We start from the raw sequence: 23,123 nt of genomic DNA on the forward strand, positions 1-23,123 counted from the left end.
GCATGTCATCTTTGGCCATAGTGTTGCATATGGTGAGCATAGACTTGTAAAAATTGGTAGGCCCAGAAAATATTTTTAGAATAAGCTTTTAAATTAAATCTTGCAATATGTCTAGTTTAAATGAGTTATTTATCCATGCTGCTATACTGAGTTTTAGAAGCCATAACTTTTACAGTACTATTATTTTATTTCCTAAGAGTTATAAAAAAAGTTTGGTAAATTTTAGATAAGCACAACTAGACCAAATGAATTATTTCAAATTTTTCTAGGTACAAGAACTATTTTTCTTGATTTAGTGCATTTACCTTAGTCATAATTCATTTGGTCTAGCTGTGCTTATCTAAAATTTACCAAACTTTTTTTATAGCTCTTAGGAAATAAAATAATAGTACTGTAAAAGTTATGGCTTCTAAAACTCAGTATAGCAGCATGGATAAATAACCCATTTAAACTAGACATATTGCAAGATTTAATTTAAAAGCTTATTCTAGAAATGTTTTCTGGGCCTACCAATTTTTTACAAGCCTATGCTCACCATATGCAACACTATGGCCAAAGATGACATGCATCCAAAGGATGGATCTTGAGATTTAAATAAAAGTGCATTAAATTGATATTTAAAACAGAGCAAGATACATTGATCAAATGAAAAACTTTATATAACAAAAGTTGTAGATCTTGTTTCATAGAATCCATAACAGTTGAGTTTGTATTTTTCTGATTTTTCTACGATTTTATATCGATTTTACAAGTTCGCTGTTTAATGCATCCTGAGCGCCAGGACCTAAATGTAATTTTTTTTTTACGTTTAGGTCCTGTCGCCCAGCCAGGGGGCGACAGGCTCCCTGTCGCCCAGGCAGGGGGCGACAGGGGTCTATTTTTGAAATTTTATTTTTTTTTAAATATAAAAATGAAAAAGATCCCCGAAGTGTATCCCACCCATTTTAACCCAGCCCATTAGCAGGGCAAGCTGCCTTCCGGCCCAGCACGGTCCACCCATTTTAACCCAGCCCATCAGCTTCCTTCCCTCCCCTTCCTTCTCCTTTCTCGCGGCTTTTCTTTCCTACCGGCGGACGACAAATCGAGCAGCCACGCCCTCGGCCAGGTCTTCGTCGGCGGCCGCCCTTGGCCTGGTCTTCGTCGAGCGCCGGCGACGAGCATTCGGAAGGTACGCCCGCTTATTCCCTTCTCTTCCCGCTGTGCGAAACCGAACTCCCGAAACCCTGATGTATGCTATTAATCTCGCCTGACACCGTTCCTTGAGGAAACATTTGGGAGCTCAGTAGAACCCCATTGCCCCAGGCCCATCGCCCCTCCCCTCGCTCGTTCCTCCAGGTCGCAGGTCAGGGTTAGGGTTTCGCCGGCGGCGCTCCTGGCCGGCGGTGCCCCTTGCCGACGGCGGCGGCTGGCCCCAGCACCCGCTCTCCTCCAGCGCGAAGGCCCAGGCACCCCTCCCACAGCGCCAGGGACCAGCGCCCCTGCACCACCGCCAGCAGCTCCCGACACCCCTGCGGCACCGCCCCTGGGGTCCTGCGCGCCACCGCCCCTGGAGTCCTGCCCCACCGTCCCACGCCCCTGGGCTCCTGCGCCACCGCCCCAGCACCCTTGGACAGCAACTCCCTGGATTTGAGTAGTAATCATTGGATTCGTGTGATCAGGATGATACGAGTACAAGCTCAAGGGTCCTCTTAATTCTGACCAAATCCGACAGGTGTTGGACTGCCAGGGGCCAGGATGTCCAATGTGACTGTGTGTGTGCGGTTCAGACCGCTGAGTCACAAAGAGAGGAAGGCTAATGGTGACAATGTCTGCTTCAGGAAACTGGACTCCGAGTCTTTTGTTTTCAAGGTTTGGACCTTCTCCAGTCTGCTGCCTTTAGCTTTCTTAGTTAAATGCATGCAGTGAATATTCATGTGCAGTCTCTTTTGGGGCTTGCTGTTATGTTCTTGTTTTATTCACTGCACTAGATCAGTTTACTGAATATCGTCAGTTATCATGAGTTGTGATCATGCCCTTCTGAACATTAACCTGCTTAAGCATCACTATACACAGTTACGTAATGAGCACTACGAGCAAGGGTGGAATCAAGAACTTGTGAATTGAGAATGGAAGACACCCCTGTTTGTTCTGTGTTGATGCATTCCTTGTCATCAATCATCATCTCTTTGATCTTGTTGGTGTGTCTTTTCAGCCTCCTCATGTTGAGTTAATGCTTCTGCTTCTAATGTGCTGGCAAACACTTTGAGTTAGGATGAGAGGGAAGAAGATGTTATATTCAGCTTTGACAAGGTGTTCTATGAAGATGCGCAACAGTCTGATGTCTACGACTTCCTTGCAGTGCCCATTGTTTCAGGTTTGAGCTTTTCTTCTAGATTTATTATTCAAGGCAGTCTGAGCTGTTTCGTATTACTGTACTTTTCTCATGCCTGGATTGTTTGATAGCAATTCTATATTTTTTGGAAACAGATGCCATCAACGGAATAAATGGGACTATAATTACTTATGGTCAGGTATGTGTTGCTTTGCACACTTGTTGGTGCACAGGATGTATATGTGAAACCACTGCTTTTTCTTAAAAGTTTAAACAATGTCTGTCGTATTGCAACTTTCTAATTGCAGTAAACGGTCATTATTTGTCGTTGTGGTGCACCTACTGTACATGTCTGAATGTTTTTTTTACCATACTGACATTTTATTTTAAATTTGCTTTTTGTAGACTGGGGCTGGAAAGACATATAGCATGGAGGTAAAGTGGACGTCCTTGGGCATCAACTTGGGATAAATACTGATCCTTTCGCTTCATTTTTGACCTTACACGTGTATTTAATTTGAAATGTAACATAGGGACCAAGCATCTTGCACTGCAATGAGCAGAAAACTGGACTGGTACAGCGAGTTGTGGACGAGCTATTTGTATGTTTAAGATCATCAGCAGGCACATGGACTGTGAAGTTGTCAATGGTAACATGCCAGCCTCATGCTGATTTAACATTTACATTGGTAGACTTTTGCTTAACGTTTAGGTTAGTTGATTTATAGTAACATTAAGTTCATCTACCATTTCTCAGGTGGAGATATATTTGGAAAAAGTGAGGTGAGCACTGGGTAGAGAATTTCTTATGATTTCTCTCTGGAGAATATTTTGTTAAGTGCTGGACAGGATCAATTCTTTTTTCCTCATATCCCAGGGACCTTCTCGACTTGTCCAAAGACAACCTACAGATCAAGGAGAGTAAAACCCAAGGGATATACATTTCTGGAGCAACAGAGGTCAGAATGGAGAACATGAAACCATCCTTCTATTTTGTTTTTCTTTGATATTCAGAAAAAAGGTACTTAGCATTGGGACCTCCGCAATATCTGTTTTTTCTTGAACACTTATCTGGTAACTGTTATCCCTGCAGATATCAATTGCGAACAGTTCAGATGCATTAGAGAACCTTTCTGTAAGTTTTCTTGAGCTTTACTTGGAATGCCTTTCTCTAAGCAGATATGAATTTATGTTTGTTTACTTGTCTAAATTACAGCAAGGAATTGCCAACAGGGCTGTTGGGGAAACACGTATCCTCTATTTGTTAATCTAGAGTCCTGAAACAGTTATTCTAAAACATCTGAATTTGATAGGGTATGCCATCCTTAATGTAAGCAGAAATGAACCTTGCTAGCAGCAGAAGTCATTGCTTATACATTTTCTCAGTACAGCATGGATCTACTTCAGATGAGAGGTATGCCAAACATCAGCAGTACATGGCTCTATGTGCATTTAGTGTGTGTGTGTATGGAGGGGGGGGGGGGGGGGGGCATTATTCATGTTTCTTTCTGCATCATGGTTGCCAAGCTTCTCGTGGTGGACCGGTTAGAGCGTTGATCTCCGAGAGTCGTTGAAACTCCCATCCCAACATGTGTTCAAAGCACGCCACCTTCTTAAAACAAAGTCCCCTCATTGTTGAGTTTTTCTTTTTTTTCCCTGCATCATGATTAGATGGCTCTTGTAGACTGTTATAGACCTTTATAACATTAGATAGATGATCAGGACTTTAGGTTGATTCACGCATCATGATGTTTTTAGACCATTAGTGACCATGAATATTTAAATTTCAAGTGCTTTTGTTAAAATATCTATTAAGCAACTCTCATCTTGCTACACATGCAATGATTTGTGTGCAATGCAATTCTCCTTTCTCGTGCTGGAGACCGGAAATTGAAAGTGTCCAAATGCCTAATTTCTTTTCACTCAAATGATTGAATCTGTTTTTGCAAAGGAAACTAGTTTCTGAGATTTGCATTACTGTAATCATTAAGAAATCATTCTACTGCATGCAGGTAATGACTACCTTTGAACATAGTTTCTGACATTTGCATTACTGTAATCATTAAGAAAATCATTCTACTGCATGCAGTTAGTGACTACCTTCGAACCTTATAGGGTAAAAGCAGGGAAGATTATTCTTGTTGACTTGGCTGGTTCTGAGAAAGTTGAGAAAACTGGTGCTGAAGGACGGGTTCTTGATGAGGCAAAAACAATAAACAAATCCCTCTCAGCTCTAGGAAATGTCATCAACGCCCTAACGACTGGTAAGGACAGAAGGATCTTGTGTGGAAAGAACAAACTCGATATAAAAGTTAGCTCACTATGTGTTTGTGATTGGTTTTACCTGTCATATTGACCTTCAGGTAAACAGAACCATGTGCCTTTCCGTGACTCAAAGCTTACGCGCATTCTCCAAGATGCATTGGTTTGTCACAAGTTTCTCCAGCATTACCTTTTTTGGAAGAGAAGTATATCTACAAGATTCAAGATCATGTGGCTTTTATAAACGCTACTTCTTTTCCAGGGTGGCAACTCAAGAGCAGCGTTGCTGTGCTGCTGTTCTCCCAGCCCATCAAATGCACCAGAGAGTCTGTCTACGCTTCGCTTCGGAACCAGGTATGCCCCATGAACATGGCATGCCAACCACTCAACCTCACATACATCTTTACTGTACCACTGTAATTCATTGTTCTCTATGGTAAATACCCTTTCAGGACAAAGCTCATAAAGGCTTCTCCCAAATCTATTCCTGAGGTGGTGGACAATGCCAAGAAGCCAATCCTTGGAACCCATGATCAAGATGATCTGCGTGATAGGATACTGAGCAAGGTCTGTAGCAATCAAGCCGAGGCGATTAGTTTGGATTGTATAATATTTCAATGGCAACGTCTTACTCTGAACAAAATCTCCTGTTCAGCTAAGGTTGAGCCTGAAAGAGGAAGATGTAGACCTCCTGGAGGAACTGTTCCTGCAAGAAGGCATCATCTTTGATCCCAATTCCATCACGGACATCGACTCTGCTTGCCAGGATACCAGAAGCGAGGAGATCTTGTTGCTGATGCAAGCCGTGGAAGACCTCGAAGGAACCGTGGAAGAGGTAGCAGCACCAGTCATTCAAACCTTAACCCAACCTCGCTGCTGTGGTGCAAATTTACCCTTGTCTCACCGTTTGTCAGGACTCCAAGGTTCAGGGGCTGATTCTCGCTTTCCGCTTGCAGCTCACTGATGAGAACCAGAAGCTCAGGCGTGAGCTCGAAGTCGCGCAGGAGATCTCCGCTCAGGCCCAGCTTGCCGCTGCCACTGCTGGAGCAGCAGCCCGGAGCCGTACCCTGCTCGATTTCGTGCCCGCGCCCCTCCTCCGGCCGTTTGGGTTTGTTCCAGGCTGATGGCTAGAGCCGAATATCGAATGTCTGTCCGTGTATCTCGCTCGACTCATCGCATATGAGAGCTAGCCGCCGAACCATGCCATACATTTGGATCACAAATCATGGAGCTATTGGTGGTACACTTGCAGAACAGATCATCGTATGCTTGGAGGATCAACCTGTTTGAAATGTGGCGGAAAAAAATTATTGATATGTATATCAGATTTTTCTCGTGTGAAATTATTTTGCTGGAATTGCCTAGTTGCTTTTGAGGATTTGCTCTCATTTGTTTTCCCATCTCATCTTCATTGTCTGTTGCTCTGGCGATATTGGGTCTGTTTGGATGAGAAAGTCGAGTGCTACACATACTATAGTTTTGAAGTTTTGCTTAAAGTTTTCAAGGTCATCCCATTAGCACTCCAGTATAGATGAATTAGTGCTGAAGTCTAGTACTTTCATCCATTCAGTGACTCGGTTGAATTTGATAAAAAAAATATTCTGTGACTCGGTTTTGCTCCGCAAATCCGCAATGGTAATCGGCTTGTCTTGTCGGCAGGTTGCACACATGGCTTCGCATCCAGCCGTTGGTGTCCTCCCTACCTCGCCAACCCAAGCTCCTCTTCCTCTCGCCCGCCCCCAATCCCCCCGTCTCCTTCCTATCCATCACCGCCATGGCCACCGCTACCACCTCGGCCTCCACCTATTGTTGCAACACCCTCCTCCACCTGCCCAGGCCGACCCATTTCCGCCGCATCACCCCGCCAACCCACCGCCTGGAGCTCTCCTTCGCCACCCGCCGAGCCGCGGCCGTCGCCCGTTTCGGCCCGAGGGCGAGAGCGAGCTCGGGTCCGCCACCGCCACCGGTTTTTGAAACGGTGGTGGAGGAAGAGGAGGAGCGTGGGTGGTCGGACGCGGAGGCGGAGTTCAGTGACGAGGTGGAGGACGAGCAGGAGTGGGCGGGCGGCAACGGCGCGGCGCGCGGGAAGGACTTGGGGGCGGACGCCGGCGAGGACCTGAGCGGCTGGACGCGTCAGTGGCCGCGCCCGCGGGAGCTCTTCGTGTGCAACCTCCCGCGCCGCTGCGACGTCGAGGACCTGCTCGAGCTCTTCGGGCCCCACGGCACCGTCCTCTCCGTAGAGGTACACTACCCACCTGCCGCAGCATCCAACTCGTCCGCGCTCTGGTTGAGGGGATGCGTGTCCGATGGCTCGTGCTGTAGCGCCTTAGTAGGAATCGGCCTCCCACGCCACTTGAACTTGTATTACTAGCCCACCAAACAATGCAACTAAGGATTAGAATTTCTGAATGTTTGCTCTGAATACAAGTATGTTTACCCGGCAGGCCTGCATAGTGCATAGATTAGTTGCTCTCTGGTTGTGCTTGGTACCGGAGTAGTTTACTAGGAACTGATCCTCAGCGGTCTTGGAAAATGCATACATACACCCCTTGTAATTGTACAAGTAGCTTGCCGCCATTGCCAAACAATGCATCAGCAAAGCTTAGAATTCAGTATATTTATTCTGAATCTATTATGGTTGGCTTGGATACTTTGTTCGGGCAAATATGCTGAATTTTTTTTCAGACATCTAGAATCTCCACTGGTAGTTTACTAGTCTTGCATCTACTGTACTCTGCTATTATCTAGATCAAGAACTATTAGATGAACAACAACAACAACAACATAGCCTTTTTTCCCAAGCAAGTTGGGGTAGGCTAGAGATGAAACCCGAAAGAAATAAGTTCAAGGTTCAGGCACATTGATAGCTAGTCTCCAAGCGCTCCTATCCAAAGCTATCTCTTTAGAGATATTCCAATCCTTAAGGTCTCTCTTAATCGACTCATCCCACGTCAGTTTAGGTCTACCTCTACCCCTCTTTACATTATCGACCCGCTCAAGAACCCCATTACGCACCGGCGCCTCAGGAGGCCTTCGTTGGACATGTCCAAACCATCTCAGCCGATGCTGGGTAAGTTTCTCCTCAATTGGTGCCACCCCGACCCTATCCCGAATAACTTCGTTCCGGACTATGTTAGATGCTACTTTTTAAATGTCTGGCCGACTGAACGTGGAACCGTTTAGCTAGATTTTTTAAATGGTGGCCTAGGTACACTGAATATAAACTACATTTCATTTCATGCCTTCATTCGAACGATGTTGTTAAATCTTTTGTTGTGTATTGCAACTCTTACCAGGACCTTGAAATGTGCTTTGACGCTTACCCCGTTTTTTTTTAACATGCAGGTTTCACGTGATGCTGAGACGGGAATTAGCCGAGGGACTGCTTTTGTCACAATGTGTTCTCTAGCAGAAGCAAGAACAGCCATCAGTGCTCTGGATGGATTTGTGAGTCACACTACACCACAGCTTCAGTTGCAGTTTCTTTCCCTGTTATCTAAAATGGAGCTACTCCATTCTCACATTGTCAACAAATGTATTTTTGTCGCACGTACCAATCCTTCTTCCTATGAGTCACTAACTTGTACAGTTGTACTTGCATGTGTTTCTCTCTTTCAGGACTTAGATGGGCGTGAAATATTTGTTAAACTAGCATCTGATGTCATTTCCAATAGGAAAAATGTCAATCTGACCCATATAACGCCCACAAAGGACCACATCTTCGAAAGCCCACACAAGATATATGTTGGTAACCTTGCCTGGTCTGTTCAGCCTCAAGACTTGAGAGAACTCTTTACCCAGTGTGGAACCGTTGTTAGTACTAGGCTGTTGACAGATCGCAAAGGGGGGAGAAACCGTGTGTATGGGTTCCTTTCGTTTTCTTCGGCTGAAGAGCTTGAGGCCGCATTAAAGCTTGACAAAACAGTAAGGCTCAAGTTTTGTGTTTCATTATTCATTTGAGTCATTCTGGTAGCTTGCGTTTACAAAACAGTCATTATAAGTTCCTTCCTCAAATTGCTCTGCAACTTTGGTTACATATATTACTCTAGCATACCTAGTGTTCTGAATAATGGAGGAAGTTCATATGAATTTTGGAGGACTTGAGCTGATTCATATGAAATTCAAACATTGAAACATGGTGCAATTTTTTTCCTGCCAGTATCCTAGATAAAAGCTCCATTAATGTTTATTTGAGTTTAGCCCTACTTAGCAGCCCTTAGTTCCTATTTAACTCTGAACACCTGCTGCTAGTCCTGTACTCTAGTCTTCTGCTTGTCATACCCAATAATATTGCTCCCATGTTCACAAGCATCTTGGCTTATATAAACTCTTGTCTCCACAACAGGTTTTTTTTGGACGGGATATCGTCGTCAAGGAAGCTCATGTAGAGCGTCCGTCACCATGAGCCGTTGAGTGTTACACCTCAGAACTCCAGCATTTTTCTCTATGGTTTATTGGCTAATTGAGCCTACTTTCCAGGCACAGGCCACACAGCTAACGAGCATGACCCCTTATGTATGTATGAAGCAATTGAGTTCACAGTTCATCAAACAAAAAGAGAAGTGGTAGCGTAATTGAGTAAGAGTGTGCGGCTGCTGCAATTTTGTTAACACTGGGATTGGTGACTGAGAAAAATTTACGAGGCATTGACAACTGATATTGTAGCCATAAGATATTCGTAAGCATTAAGTGTCCTCAGTAACGTCTGTCTTGATATAAACAATCTTGTGAGTTGAGATCTCCACTCCTTACACATCGACGTGGCATGATGTTTTGCGTTTCAGCCTCTACAAGTGGCGCAGCAAGAGACCACATGATAACAGTTTTGTGAAGCCCCCGCCATAGATCGCATGTCCTGGTTTCACTCCTAATTGAGGATACATACTCAAAAAGAGTCAAAACACAAAGTACAAGTTGCAAATAATTATGTGATTCTAGTCGCGGTAAGCACCAAGCAGATGCAAGCTGTGGTAATTCCCACACAACCTGGCTGAAGCACATTATTTAACAGGATGCTATTCAGCCCACCCATAACTCATCACCAACGTTGTCATCACAAGAATTATAAACCCATGTAACAATTATTCATACACCAGAATGTGAAATAACAAAGGCAGAGGCAACCACAGGATGGGCAAAACATGTAATGTAAATGATCAATGTAGCTGCAAAATCTGGATGCAGAGTAGCAAAAGTCAACAACAGGCAGATCTGCGGAACCAAAAAGGGTTTTACACCATCCTCCACAGGAGATTCACGATTTCTAGTAGGCTCTAAACTTATAAAGCGATATCCCAAGAATAGGGCCAGCTTCAAGCCGCTGGGAGTGTCTCTGATGCTGAGCTCCTCACTTAGGCCACCAGAGTGCTTGCGGTGGTGGACTCACTGCAGCAAAGCAAGAATTTGTGTCAGCTACATCATATCATAAGTATATAATACCCAAAAAATGCATGAGAACCACACATCGCCCTACGAGGTTAACAAAATCAACACATAATCTAAAAAAAAAGAACTACAGGTAAATCAGCTCAAGTACTATGTATCCCTAAATTCAACAGTAATTGTTTGATGTTTTCTTTGTTACACAAGTCCGATTTTCAGTTTGTTATTACTGTGGTATCAAGGTAACAAAACAAAACAGTACAGACTGAAATGTGAATGAATTTATTTGCCCTATGGAATTGTGTCAGGTTGGCATGCTTCAGCAAGCTTCTGAACTATGGTGAAGTAGAGCCCGCAGATGCATTTCAAACAAGAATACTCTGAACTTAACCGAACTTCCTGAGCCCACAGCTATTTCTCAACTAACAAGTGGGCACAAGCCCAATCTAGCACCTTCAGAATTACAGGCCACGCAGTGCAGCAATGTAGGCATGTAGCTCTACCATTCTATAAAGGCAAGCTCAAGCAGTGCAGAATCTAGATCATAATAATGTGTTTCTTTAAGTAACAAACAACCAGTGGCTTCTGCACACAATCAACAATACTCATCATGGAGAAAAATGATAAGACTGCAGCTCCTATATAGTAATTGGCAGAAGCATACTTAATTTACCAAGGCACGGAACAATTATAAAGTTATGTAAACTAGCACCGCATATATATGGAGCTAGATATTACTGACAAGCAACAATTGAAGGTATCATGGACTCAAATGACTTACTACTTCCAGGTGGGCGGGAGCTTCTTGGTGCGCTTGTAGTAGCGAGCAAGGCGGTGGATCCTGCTCTCCACAAGAATAAGCCTGAATTTGGAGTCCTTGTCCTTCCTGTTCCTCTCCAGATGCTTCCTAATTGCCACCGCCTTCTTGATGAGGAAGTACAGGTCCTCCGGGATTTCTGGTGCCAGACCTACACAAGTCCATCGAAACACGAATACACCACAAATCACAAAAAATACGAAACATGAATACACCATAAATCACAATATAACAATAAGTAGATCGACCAACGGGGATCCAATTCTCACCATGGGCCTTGAGGATGCGGAGGATCTTGCTGCCGGTGACGCTCTTAACAAGGGGGATACCGTGCTGGTCACGGAGCAGGACGCCGATCTGCGACGGCATCTGACCCTTCTTCGCCGCCTTCGTGATCATCTCCTCCACCTACCAGGAGTACCAAAGCACGCATCAACAAACCAAATCAGCAATCCCACTAATAACGGAAGCAGGCGACACCCGAATGGAATGGAATCGACAATTGAGGGAGAGGAGAAGTCTCTCACATCAGAGGTGGCAGTCTTGAGCCAGGTCGGCGGGGTCCTCTTGTACGGAAGCGCCGACGACGAGATACCCTTCCTGCGTCAGGGAGCCACACAGCCGCCATTAGCACACAGATTCACTGGACAAGAGCGATAGCTCTAGGCTATGATGAAGGGAGGGATACCCGCGGCTGTGCATACGCCCCATGGCTGCTTTGGGGTGTTGAGTCGGGCGACGGCGGTCGGGTGCTTCCGGCGGCGGCGGCGCGGGAAGGGAGGAAAGCGGCGCGAGTGCGAGTAGAGGGGAACGGGTTAGGGTTTTGGGGTGCTTACTAGTACTATTTGAGAGAATTTTCACTTGGATCCTTATAAAATGGTACTATTTGCAGATACGTGCTTACTGAAAAACTTTACAGACAAGTGAAAATGGAATGTGCAGTATTGAAACATGGTGGTGCTGGACATTCTATTTTTATGTATACTAAAATTGTTTGCAAACAATTTATAATTTTTACTAGAAGATGAGATGGCTATGATATATCCTTTCCCAAAATTTCATTACCAAACTCAATTTAATCATAAAGACACAAATTGAAGCTAAATTTTTAGAAACATTTTTAGAGGCGATTATTAATATTAGGAACTCCGCACTATGAAAAATTTAAGTAGGATTTATCCCCTGATGACTCTAATTAACTGGTATTCTTCAACTCTTCCACAGGTTCGTCCACAATTGTTGCTAGATTCGCTAGCCTTGTCCATGGCATTGATGGGGAGGCGGAGCCAATTTGCGTGTCCGTTCGCGGTGACAGCAAGCAAGATCATAGCTTATGCACAAAGGTTCTCATATAGCACCATTAACAGAGCTCACGAGCCTGTGTGATAGTTACATAGTTGCAACAATAATGACGATCTAGAAATCTGGATATGGATTCCAAGTGCTATAATGCTTTTATTCAGGTTGTGAAATAATTTATACACATAAACTTAATAACCCGTTCGTAAAAATAAGATTCTCAGAGGTGGTCCGCGTAAGGGATTGCATGTTCAATTATCATTTTTCGTATATAGGCAAATTCTTAAGCAGATTTTCTATGGTGATCGTGTGGGAATGTTGGAGTGGTAATTTCTTTTCCATATTACCACAATAAAGCTTTGGCCATAGCTAGCAAGCACGGTTAGGAGTGGATTGTGAACCTACTCGGTGGTGGCGTGTGAAGTCACTTTTCTTCTCCACGAAATGTTAGGTTGAAAGAGTCGGTCGCATAAAAGACGAGGCCACCGGCAATCCCCTGCCGAGCGGGGGTTTGTTAGGCGTCAACTTTGCAGAGGAAATGGAGCGGAATTCACCACTCTGGTGCAAATACTATTGTTGTACATTGTCTGCATTAAGGTTGGATCCACAATAATGTTCAAGGCTCAATAGCAAAAAAGGATGTACTGACAATATCATTACCAAAGCAGGGAAGTGAGAGTATGAGACGAACGGGCCAAAAATGCATCACCACAGCAACACACGATTGTTGATGTGTCTATTATAACTCAAGGCACGAAAAAATATTCCACCAGCAGTGGAACCTGACATGCAAAGAAGAAGAAACGAGCCAGCAGAGGAACCTGACGAGAATATTTTTTCTATATCTGATTTGGAAGTAAACACTAGTCGATGCATCAGGTAACACTAACCTACACATTCTGAAACTTTGTTCACCGCTACACTTACAATCGTCATAACAAGCTGGCCAATGATACAGAGTGTAACACGCTAACATTTTTCATATGTCAAACACAGGCATATAACTGTTTAATATGTAAAAACATTTCAAGGCTGGTTTAGTACTGTCAATTGCCTTGCGCACTTATCCGTAGAGAATAATCAACCAGTCAACCAGAAAGAAAAGGAGGATTCACGAGCACTGAACCACCATAACAATGATAGCTGATGCAGAAAAATCAGGCTCAGGGACAAAACATGGATGCATGTTACGTTTAACAGACAGATTCGAGAAACCAAAAATGGTTTATGGGATTCTCCAAGTAAACATAGAAAAAGTTGAGGTTCCTTGTCCATCTAACCCGCTCCAGACTCATTAAGCATTACATAAATTTCATATCTAGAACAAGCCAATCTCAAAGAAGGTAAGGACCACACCATCTGATGGGATCACTTAGGCCACCAGAGTGCTGGCAGTAGTCGACTCACTGCACAAAAACAAGGATACATTAATGATCAGCAATAAGAATACAGGTTCTGACCTATGAGTTCAAGTAGAGAGAACAGATTCAATTCATAGCATGTGCTCTGCTAAACAGAGTGATGAACTTTAGACATACATCAGAGAACAAGGAATACCCTGGAAACAACGGCATACTATACTTATGAACCCAGAAATTTCAGCAGCTACATCAGTTAACATGAATTAGTACTAAACAAATGTGGCTCTGCACATACAAGTGTTTGTTTCTCAATTTAACATCACTATAAAGGGATTATTGAATTCATAACGATACAATTACTAGTGAACATTCGCTTATATTCAAGGATACAACATCATTTTTTTATGGAAACCAGTGCAGAACAAAATTTCAACTGCAGACAACTTGTAGTCTATCAACTTTGTTGTATTATGTACCGATGTTCTAAACACATAATAGCCTAAATCCTCCCCTCCGCTAATGACAAAGCCACACTTAACATGACTATCTAGCTTACAAGTTTAAGGCAAAGGCACACCTAACATGTCTATCGAGCTTAAGTGGATTATAACATCTAAATATTTGTTCAAGTTCTCATCGAACCACATACAATTCATAATGAGGACACGACATTTATAACTCATAACTAAGACATACCAATTACAAATTTCACAAGCACCGAACATTTTCAGAGTCGCAGCTACGAGGACCTGACAACAGGAGTAGGCATGAATGGGCGGATTGACTTACTACTTCCAGGTTGGCGGGAGCTTCTTGGTGCGCTTGTAGTAACGGGCAAGGCGGTGGATCCTGCTCTCAACAAGAATGAGCCTGAATTTGGAGTCCTTGTCCTTCCTGTTCCTCTCCAGATGCTTCCTAATCGCCACCGCCTTCTTAATCAGGAAGTAAAGGTCCTCCGGGATCTCGGGTGCGAGCCCTACGAAAGCGCATCCACTCATCAACACACAGCACGCGCGCACAACGACAAATCAAACAAGAGAGCACGTTCCGGGCTCTCACCATGGGCCTTGAGGATGCGGAGGATCTTGCTACCAGTGACGCTCTTGACGAGCGGGATACCGTGCTGGTCACGGAGGAGGACGCCAATCTGCGACGGCATCTGGCCCTTCTTCGCGGCCTTGGTGATCATCTCCTCCACCTACCAACCAACCAACGAATCGCATCAAACACCGAAGCCAACGAAGCCCGAATCGAATCGAGGAATGAGAAGGGAAACCACTCACATCGTTGGCGGCGATCTTGAGCCAGGTCGGGGGAGTCCTCTTGTACGGCAGCGCCGACGACGAGATACCCTTCCTGCGTCACGGAGCAGCACATCGGCCATGAGCGCGCGCGCAGAATTCGCAAAGCTAGAGCGCGATGCCACCACGAGCGAAGGGAGAGGGAGCGCGATGGCTCCACGAGCGGAGGGAGAGGAGGAGGGGGGGGGGGCTTACCCGCGGCTGTGCATACGCCCCATGGCGGCGGCTGGGGGTTTGTCTTCGGCGACGGCGGGGCGGGGTCTTGCTGCAGCTGCAGCGGCGGCGGCGGCGCGAGGGCGAGAGGGGACGCGAGCGGCGTTAGGAGAGGGCGCGGTCTAGGGTTTGGGGGAAGATACTTATAGTGAGCGGCGGCGCTGAGGGTTTCGCTCTAGGGCTGCCCGGTTTGGGCTGGGCCTTATGATGGGCTCCGTTCGTCTACGCGGGATGTTTCGGCCCAGCGAACGTCATTTAAGGGACTTTTTTCTTTTTTATATTTAAAAAATACAAAATTTCAAAAATATATTGCCGTTTCAAGAAATTTCAAAAATAGACCCCTTTCGCCCAGAAAACGGGAGATAGGGACCTTTCTGTAATTTTTTTCTTCCAAACTTGTTTTTTCTAAACTTGCAAACAGATCCTTGGCGGGAGACGTGGTGCAGGGGGGCCGGTCGCCCCCCCCAACGGGCGACAAGGGGGGCATGTCGCCCCCCACCGGGCGACAGGGTCCCCCCCTCTATATAACGCCTCCCCCCTCATTCCCTCCTCATTTGAGCCAAAAAATTCCACCAAAAATCCAGAAAAAAATAGAGGGGTGAGGAGAAGGGAAGCGGCGAAGCCCTGCCGGATCCCAAGTGCGCAATCCGGCAGGGCTTCGCCGCTTCCCTTCTCCTCACCCCTCTCTTTTTTTTCTGAATTTTTGGTGAAATTTTTGGCTCAAATGAGGAGGGAATGAGGGGGGAGGCGTTATATAGAGGGGGACCCTGTCGCCCGTTGTGGGGGCGACCCCCCCCCCCGCACCACGTCCCATGTCAGGGATCTGTTTGCAAGTTTGGAAAAAAATTTACAGAAAGATCCCTGTCGCCCGTTGCCTGGGCGACAGGCCCGGGCGACAGGGGTCCATTTTTGAAATTTCTTGAAACGGCCATATATTTTTGAAATTTTGTATTTTTTAAATATAAAAAAGAAAAAAAAACTCATTTAAGTTGCTGGAATTTCTCTTTTGTGGCAAAGCCATCTTTGAAAATGTCTTTTGGCTTGTTTCAACTTTACGATTATTCATCCAATTACGAGATGATATTATAGTACTGAAAGTTTACAGATTTTGGGATTTTTTTCATTAATGATGTCGTGCGTGTGTCTGCCTGTCTGTTAGATTGGCCACTGGAAGCATTACTCTCTTTTTTTGAGTTGAGGAAGCATTACTCTTGATTGTTCGTAGAAGGCCTTGTCATTGCTTTCCTAACACCTAAGCCAGCTCTGATGAAGTCGAACGTAGCCAGTGAACAAAGAAAGCATCAAATTGACAGGTGGGGTGAACAAAGAAAGCATCGAACTGACAGGTAGCGTTAAAGGTAAGATCATGTTTTCGCATCTGAGTTAACAACACTTAGAAATAGGAACGGAATGGTAGTGAAGGGATCAAAATCTCAATATCCACGAAGAAACTTCTCAAATCTCGTGGCATAGAAGGGATTCATTAATTTTTTTGTGGCACTGAGAGAATTTATCTTTTTTTAAACAGATATTTTTAGTAAAGAAATATTCTGGTCTTGAACATTCACATGTGAATGTCTACGACAACAAAAAAACAAATCTGGCCACAAAGTTAGAAATTACATGAGTGCTAGACTACGAACCTCCAACCGAGGAACACAAAAAACTAAGTATATATTTTAAAAAAATCTGATAGTTTACAATCCAACACTTACAAAAGACACTCATGTAAAAAGACAAAATTACATTCAGGTTTTTGTAAGCTTCTACCGGTAATCCTTCTCGCCGGCGGCCGGAGCTAGCTAGCTGCTCCGAGTTGACATCGTAGGCCTAGCTTGACTTGAAGGGGTGCACCGCATGTCCGCATTGAAGAAGATAGCGAACGTGGAGGTAGGTAGGCCTTGACCACCAATGATCGCTGGCTACAACTTCGGGGGCAATGCTTAGACAGCAATGCAAGAGGAAGGGATTCAACTCGCTGTTTGCTCTGGTGTAATGGAAAATCTGGAAGGAAAGAAACGCAAAAGTCCCCAGAGGCGTCGTTGTTCGATTCAGCAATTGCTCGCAGCCATAAGGAAGGGAGCTGAATCCTAGATTGACGCTGGTGCAGTTAAATTAGGTTGTCTAATTTGTAAGTAATCACGTTTGTAATCTACTTGGCCCGGGCTTCTTCATGTAATCTAGCAAAAAGCGAGCCAGCGCACGAAATCGTGTTGAAATTTTTTCTTCTTCCTTAATATAAAAATTACGCAAATTTTCTGCATATTTGAGGAAGAAAAACTTGCATCCTCTCTAGTTTCTCCAAATTTGCACAGCTGAAGACGGGCATGGCCAAAAGTATGCTTGCCAAAGCATCTAGAGTTACAGGTTTTTTGTGTTATGCCTTGCAAACAATTGCTTCTAGACAATTCGAACTTGAAGATTATCACCGAGAAAGATGAAGTAACCTCCAAGCTATTCTAGACCAAGTATTTTTGTGTAGTAGGGTTGTACTTCTATGTAATAAATTTGTATTTTGTAAAATATTTTATTTTTATTTTTGAGTTGGTCACTTTTTATGTAATAATGAACATGTTGCATATTTTTGTGGGCTTTTTCTTTGTCTTGCTTTTCGTGGTTTGGGCTTTGCATTCACTTTTGCTGCTGTATGTATATTTGTTTCTTAGATATAGGTTCTATATGACACATGTTTGTCCAAGTAAAAAAATGACAGATTTGAAATATCTATAAATCTGTCAGATTTCTTTTGGATACGTGTCAGCTTATGACTGGTTGAAAAAGTGCCAGATCTTGAGAAAATTCTGTCGACAGACAACTAAACAGACCCAAAAAATAAATTGGTCTGCCACAGCTAGTAATACGAGGCTTATATGTATTATATATATCATGGTTTTAAATAGCGCTCTATAGTGGCGCAATAGCGGCGCTATAGCGGCCCGTAGCTCACACCGTGAAGCTATTCTTCTTTTCTGTGCTATCGGCACTATTGCCGCTATATCGCGCTATTACGCCGCTATTCCAGAATAGCGGCATAGCGCCGCTATTATGCCGCTATAGGCTCCGGCAAAAAAAACACAGACAAGAGGACCGTAATTATAAAAAAATAGTGGCCCGGCCCAATTGGCCTTAGGCTTCCGCTTTACTGAATCCTAGTCCAGTAATTCTCGTCCATCTTTCCTCACTCTCCCATGCTCCTTCGGACGGCTGCTGGTCGAATGCGGCGGCGACGGGCGGACGGCTGCTCGGAGGCGCGGCGACTGCGGGGCTCGGAGGCAAGGCGGCTGCGGGGCTCGGAGGCGCGGCGGACGTGGCCCCGCTGGACGCGGGTGCTCGGAGGCGCGGCGGCTGCGGCCCCGCCGGACGGGTGTTGGACGAGCGCGACTACAGGCCACCAGCAGGCAACCATGGCTGATCCAGTTGAAACAGGTCCAAGTCCTGATCCCACCGCTTTAACAACAGGCAAGTTTTTAGTCTTCTCCCCTGATCTAGTCTTCTATGAATATGAGATTATGAGATTATCTGATTCTTAGTAGTTAGGTCCTGTACTCTTCTCTTCTGTGGACTATGAGATATTGAGATCAGATTTCTATTAGCTATATTTCAGATTGTCATATGTTTGATTCGATGTTACTGTCAAATTATCTGATTATTTCAGATTGTCATATGTTCGATGTTACTGTCAGATACTCAGATTATCAGATTATTTGAGATTGTCATATGTTCGATGTAGCTATATTTCAGTTTCAGTCTTTCAGATATTGTCTAGTTGAGTACAGTACTCTTCTACATAGTTTTCTGAAAGATTAATATGCACTTTTCATTTTTCTTTGTAGGCTTATCTAGCACTGCATCCACAAGGCAATCAAATGATGTTGCTGAATTAACTGACCCAGCTTGGAAGTATTGCACAATGCCAGATGTGAACAAGAAACAATATCTCAAGTCCAACTACTGTGACAAGATTTATCATGGTGGAATAACCAGAATAAAATACCACCTAGGTAAAGTTCCTAAATGTGGTGTTGCAAAGTGTGGTAAAGTTCCATCTGATGTGCAAGAAGAAATGCTTAACTTGCTATCAAAGAAGGATGATAACAAGCAAAAGAAGAGTGTGGAGAAAGAAGAAGAAAGAGCTCAAGTTGATTTGAACTATTCTGAAGGAGAGGAACACAGTGATAGAGATGGCAATTCTATTCTTGTGTTGAAGAAGGTGTCGGGTACCACGATTAGGGACACCATAATCGGGGTACTAGAATCACTCTGAAAAACACAAACACATGTTAAGGCAACTGGGCCCATGAAGACCCGCGGCCTCCTTCCAATCTGAAAGAAAGGAAAGGACTCAAAGAAGCCCAGCATGCAGCCCATTCACACCCCTCTCGGGCCCGCGAGACGATCTTCGCCTCGCTCGAGGGCTCCCATCGGGGCCCTCGACTGCGCCCCGCATCTCCGCCTCGCTCGAGGGCAGCGAACCTCCCTCGAGCAGGCAACTCGTCTCCGCCTCGCTCGAGGCCACCCCTCGGCATAAGGGACAAACAGCCCCACCACTCAACCACGCGTCGTACGGAGGCATTGAATGCCAACCACTCCTCCGCAGTGCTCAAGACAGACGGTGTCAGGCCGCCATCCCCCACAGTGGCTGTGACCGGAGTCCCATCCGCCAACTCCGGTCACTGCTCCGCCATCCCGGGCGCTGTGGCGCACTGTGGGACCTGCGACGCGGGACGAAGCATGCCCGGCACTTCCCCCGTACTATTCTGCCAACTCCGGCCGTCCGGACTCCACCTCATCACACGTAAGGCCCCGGACCCACCTCCTGCCTGGGAAGGGGTCTGGCGACGCCACGTGCCCCTCCAAGAGGGGCACACAGCACACGCAGCCGGAGTCCCGGACATCTCTCCTCGAGGGGTCCGGGACCTCCACGCAACCCTCGGACCCCCCTTAGTGCACGCACCAGCACATTATCCAGGGGGGTCCGGGACCGCCGCGTGCCCCGCCACCGCTGGGGCATGTAAGACCTTGGCCTACGGGGCCCACGGAATGCCATCACGCCACGTCTGGAGGACAGTACACCCTACAACGACGACCACGCCGCCTACTGGAGCTGGCAGGACGCCGACGCAATCTCTGCAAGACCAAGGACGATATCCAGGACTACCGCCACGCCCGATGTCATGCCCCACAGTGTACTTCCTACAGTGTTCGACCACTATACTCCCGCGATTCGGGGGAAGACGACGACTTCCACGTTCCCCTACACATGTACCCCGCCCCTCCTTGTGACTAAAAGGAGGAGGCGGGCTTCCTTTAAGGGGGGTTCTGACGTTCTGGACATCAGCGACCATGGTCACCCACACTCGCGATCATCACCACACTCTCAGCACCACTGAGCACTCGCCTGAACCGACTCCATTTCTAGCAGAGATTTTGGAGCCTCCCTCCCTCTCTCGCCTTGCTTGTACCCCCTACTACAAGCACTCCGGGTGCAAGATAATACAGTGCCCTCGCACACCCCCTTTGCTGGAAGTACGACCCCGCGGCCGGAACCAGGGTAAACCCGTGCGTTACTGTGTTGCCTCTTGCATCATCATCTGGGACGAGGAAACGCGCAGCATTTACTAGTTGGGATCCGGACCCTCGGGTCGGGACACCGACAGTTGGCGCGCCAGGTAGGGGCTCGGCTGCGTGACATTTTCTCTCTTGTTCCCATTTGATCTCCAGGAATGGCGAGCAGATCCAACCTATACCCCATGTGCATCTCGGATCCGCTCCCAGCGGGATACGTGATCTGGTTCGGGAGTCTCGAGTTCAGAGCAACCGGCAACGCTTACCTCATGCAGCTCCTCTCGCCCAAACGCAACCCCGTCACTCCGACTTCACCAGCCCAGCACAACATGTCCCGCGCAAGTACAACGAGGATGGCGACGAACTAGCCAAGATTGCGTCGGGGCGGACCACCGTCCCCCCGAACATCTTCGCTCGCGACATCATCAAGCCCTATGTCGAATTTAAGGATCCAGCGGAGCCAGGCCCCTCGATCGCCGGGCCCTTCGACGAGAACCCTCGGCGGACGAGGTCGAACCCATGGACATTGACTTCGGGACCACCTCCGCGGACGAGGCCGAAGCAATGGAAGTTGACGAGGCCCCACCTCGTAAGACTGGAACGTCCAGTACCTTGACTGGATGATTCGAGGGGTCCTACCCTCGAACCGCGCTCAGGCGCGGCGCCTCGCTAGGCGGGCCAAGTCCTTCATTCTAATAGACAACGAGCTATACAAGCGCAGTCCCTCGGGCGTCTTGCAGCGATGCATTCCCATCCCCCGAGGGCAAGGAGCTGATCCGCGACATCCACGCTGGCGTCTGCGGCCACCATGCTGCGCCACGTACCCTCGTGGGTAACGCGTTTCGGCAAGGTTTCTACTGGCCCACCACAGTCGCCGACGCTACCGACGTCGTGCGGACCTGCGAGGGTTGCCAGTTCTACGCTCGAAAAACACATCTCCCGGCCCACATTCTGCAAACCATCCCCATTATATGGCCTTTCGCCGTGTGGGGACTGGACCTCATCGGTCCGCTGCAGAAGGCGCTCGGGGCTTCACCCACTTACTGGTGGCAGTCGACAAATTCTCCAAATGGATCGAGGCTCGACCCATCGGCAAGATCAAATCCGAGCAAGTGGTTCTATTCTTCACCGACATCGTCTTCAGGTTCGGGGTCCCGAACTCGATCATCACCGACAACGGCACCCAGTTCACAGGCAAGAAGTTCTTGGCATTCTGTGACAGTTTCCACATACGTGTGGACTGGGCGGCTGTGGCGCACCCACAGACGAACGGGCAAGTGGAGCGTGCCAATGGCATGATCCTCCAAGGACTGAAGCCAATAATCTTCAACAAGTTGAACAAATTCGGCCAGAGGTGGCTCACGGAGCTACCCTCAGTTATTTGGAGCCTGAGGACGACCCCAAGCAGAGCCACATGCTTTACCCCATTCTTCCTCGTCTATGGCGCTGAGGCCATACTCCCCACGGACTTGGAGTACGGGTTGCCAAGGCTCAAGACATACCAAGAGCAGCAGAACCAGCGAGCGAGCTCGCGAAGACTCGCTGGATCAAGTGGACGAGGCTCGAGATGTGGCACTCCTACACTCTGCGCGCTATCAGCAATCTTTATGAAGATATCAAGCACAGAGGGTCCGGCGCCGAGACCTTAACAAAGGGGACTTGGTGCTGAGGCTTCGACAAGACAACAGGGGCCGCCACAAGCTCTCACCACCGTGGGAAGGCCCGTACATAATCGCTGAGGTGCTCAAACCCGGCATGTACAAGCTGGCGAACGAGGACGGCGAAGTTCTCACCAACGCTTGGAACATACAATAGCTACGTCGCTTATATCCTTAGAGTTCTAAGCTATTTGTACATCGTTTGTACTCACTTTCTCGATTTCCCGAAATAATAAAGAAGTACGCTTTACTTGTTTATTTTTGGGAACCTTCCAGACCCTCGAAGGCTCGGATGCGCATGAACACTGAGGTACTCCTGGCTTTACCCTCGGCAAAGCCACGCCTCCCTCGGGGGCTACTACGGGGGGAACCCCCGAACGTCCCCAAAAATCGCCAATGTTTTTTCGAAATATTTCCGTCTCGCCCCTAAGTTTCTCGTATCCTTGGAAAAAACGGACGCGAGGCGTAAGCAACTACAGTACGTGGCCGGCCGAGTCGTGGGGCCGCCTACGCCTCCGGGATACGGCACCCTCCTCACCACCCCACGCCTACGTTGCTTATGAACGCGAAATTTCTCGTAGAAGTTTATCTAAGTCACATACGAGAACACGGAAATAAAGTAAAGAAAACGAAGGCTCGAACACAGAAGGCCTCGATGGGCCACACAGTCGATTTAACGAAAACGAGTTTCTTATATTCATAAGCACATTTGCAAAATACGATTACAACAAACGCTAATCTATTACATGGGCTTCGAGGCCCAGATCTCCTACAGGCTACCATCCCCCCTTGCAGGCCTTCAGGGGCGTCGAATTTGGCGATGGGAGGGATGTCTGCTTCGAGCTTTCCGGCGAGGATGGTGGCAAACTCCTCCGCGGCTGCATCAGCATCGTCCATAATGGCCGATGCGGCGTCCGCATCAGCGTCATTGGGAATGACGTACCCCGACGACAC

General features: G+C 46.7%; 4 protein-coding genes across 8 annotated transcripts; 2 read left to right on the plus strand and 2 right to left on the minus strand.

Moving 5' to 3' along the window:
* Positions 1-1,001: 1,001 nt before the first annotated feature.
* Positions 1,002-6,082, plus strand: LOC120711205 (kinesin-like protein KIN-1). 5 transcript variants are annotated; one of them, XM_039996664.1, is made up of 17 exons: positions 1,002-1,168; positions 1,712-1,848; positions 2,251-2,353; positions 2,467-2,510; positions 2,717-2,746; positions 2,845-2,961; positions 3,069-3,094; positions 3,189-3,270; positions 3,405-3,446; positions 3,528-3,561; positions 3,650-3,725; positions 4,427-4,575; positions 4,675-4,736; positions 4,836-4,927; positions 5,026-5,140; positions 5,229-5,454; positions 5,530-5,679. In XM_039996664.1, the coding sequence occupies exons 2-17, from the start codon at positions 1,735-1,737 to the stop codon at positions 5,535-5,537; spliced, it is 1,320 nt and encodes a 439-aa protein (XP_039852598.1). In that variant the 5' UTR covers positions 1,002-1,168; positions 1,712-1,734; the 3' UTR covers positions 5,538-5,679. The 5 variants fall into 5 exon arrangements, with proteins under 5 accessions (XP_039852598.1, XP_039852597.1, XP_039852595.1 ...); XM_039996663.1 differs by having other exon boundaries at positions 1,005-1,168; positions 1,659-1,848; positions 5,229-5,408; positions 5,530-6,082; XM_039996661.1 differs by having other exon boundaries at positions 1,006-1,168; positions 5,229-5,408; positions 5,530-6,082.
* A 179-nt stretch (positions 6,083-6,261) lies between these two features.
* Positions 6,262-9,320, plus strand: LOC120711206 (28 kDa ribonucleoprotein, chloroplastic-like). Its single transcript, XM_039996667.1, has 5 exons — positions 6,262-6,815; positions 7,919-8,020; positions 8,192-8,497; positions 8,919-8,981; positions 9,053-9,320. Exons 1-4 carry the CDS (start codon positions 6,348-6,350, stop codon positions 8,976-8,978), a joined length of 936 nt encoding a protein of 311 aa, XP_039852601.1. The 5' UTR covers positions 6,262-6,347; the 3' UTR covers positions 8,979-8,981; positions 9,053-9,320.
* A 288-nt stretch (positions 9,321-9,608) lies between these two features.
* Positions 9,609-11,623, minus strand: LOC120711208 (40S ribosomal protein S13-like). The gene is made up of 5 exons (XM_039996669.1): positions 11,461-11,623; positions 11,300-11,372; positions 11,042-11,180; positions 10,737-10,923; positions 9,609-9,958 (listed from the first exon to the last, which is right to left on the minus strand). The coding sequence occupies exons 1-5, from the start codon at positions 11,481-11,483 to the stop codon at positions 9,925-9,927; spliced, it is 456 nt and encodes a 151-aa protein (XP_039852603.1). The 5' UTR covers positions 11,484-11,623; the 3' UTR covers positions 9,609-9,924.
* Positions 11,624-13,192: 1,569 nt separating this feature from the next.
* Positions 13,193-15,066, minus strand: LOC120711207 (40S ribosomal protein S13-like). The gene is made up of 5 exons (XM_039996668.1): positions 14,929-15,066; positions 14,716-14,788; positions 14,492-14,630; positions 14,222-14,408; positions 13,193-13,477 (listed from the first exon to the last, which is right to left on the minus strand). Exons 1-5 carry the CDS (start codon positions 14,949-14,951, stop codon positions 13,444-13,446), a joined length of 456 nt encoding a protein of 151 aa, XP_039852602.1. The 5' UTR covers positions 14,952-15,066; the 3' UTR covers positions 13,193-13,443.
* Between the last annotated feature and the right edge of the window lie 8,057 nt (positions 15,067-23,123).

This window comes from Panicum virgatum, chromosome 6K, assembly GCF_016808335.1.
Source record: "Panicum virgatum strain AP13 chromosome 6K, P.virgatum_v5, whole genome shotgun sequence".
NCBI classification, from domain to species: domain Eukaryota; kingdom Viridiplantae; phylum Streptophyta; class Magnoliopsida; order Poales; family Poaceae; genus Panicum; species Panicum virgatum.

What these genes read in the sequence shown, in the direction of transcription:
- LOC120711205 (XM_039996663.1), top strand. Translation starts at nt 1,735, where the DNA reads ATGTCCAATGTGACTGTGTGTGTGCGGTTCAGACCGCTGAGTCACAAA. An exon ending in CAGGGCTGTTGGGGAAACAC is followed by an intron (nt 3,562 to 3,649) that starts GTATCCTCTATT and finishes TAATGTAAGCAG; the next exon opens with AAATGAACCTTGCTAGCAGC. An exon ending in TCGAAGGAACCGTGGAAGAG is followed by an intron (nt 5,409 to 5,529) that starts GTAGCAGCACCA and finishes TTCCGCTTGCAG; the next exon opens with CTCACTGATGAGAACCAGAA.
- LOC120711206 (XM_039996667.1), top strand. Translation starts at nt 6,348, where the DNA reads ATGGCCACCGCTACCACCTCGGCCTCCACCTATTGTTGCAACACCCTC. An exon ending in GCACCGTCCTCTCCGTAGAG is followed by an intron (nt 6,816 to 7,918) that starts GTACACTACCCA and finishes TTTAACATGCAG; the next exon opens with GTTTCACGTGATGCTGAGAC. An exon ending in CATTAAAGCTTGACAAAACA is followed by an intron (nt 8,498 to 8,918) that starts GTAAGGCTCAAG and finishes TCTCCACAACAG; the next exon opens with GTTTTTTTTGGACGGGATAT.
- LOC120711208 (XM_039996669.1), bottom strand. Translation starts at nt 11,483, where the DNA reads ATGGGGCGTATGCACAGCCGCGG. An exon ending in GGGCGTATGCACAGCCGCGG is followed by an intron (nt 11,373 to 11,460) that starts GTATCCCTCCCT and finishes TCCCTGACGCAG; the next exon opens with GAAGGGTATCTCGTCGTCGG. An exon ending in CCGCATCCTCAAGGCCCATG is followed by an intron (nt 10,924 to 11,041) that starts GTGAGAATTGGA and finishes GGACTTGTGTAG; the next exon opens with GTCTGGCACCAGAAATCCCG.
- LOC120711207 (XM_039996668.1), bottom strand. Translation starts at nt 14,951, where the DNA reads ATGGGGCGTATGCACAGCCGCGG. An exon ending in TCAAGATCGCCGCCAACGAT is followed by an intron (nt 14,631 to 14,715) that starts GTGAGTGGTTTC and finishes GTTGGTTGGTAG; the next exon opens with GTGGAGGAGATGATCACCAA. An exon ending in CCGCATCCTCAAGGCCCATG is followed by an intron (nt 14,409 to 14,491) that starts GTGAGAGCCCGG and finishes GCGCTTTCGTAG; the next exon opens with GGCTCGCACCCGAGATCCCG.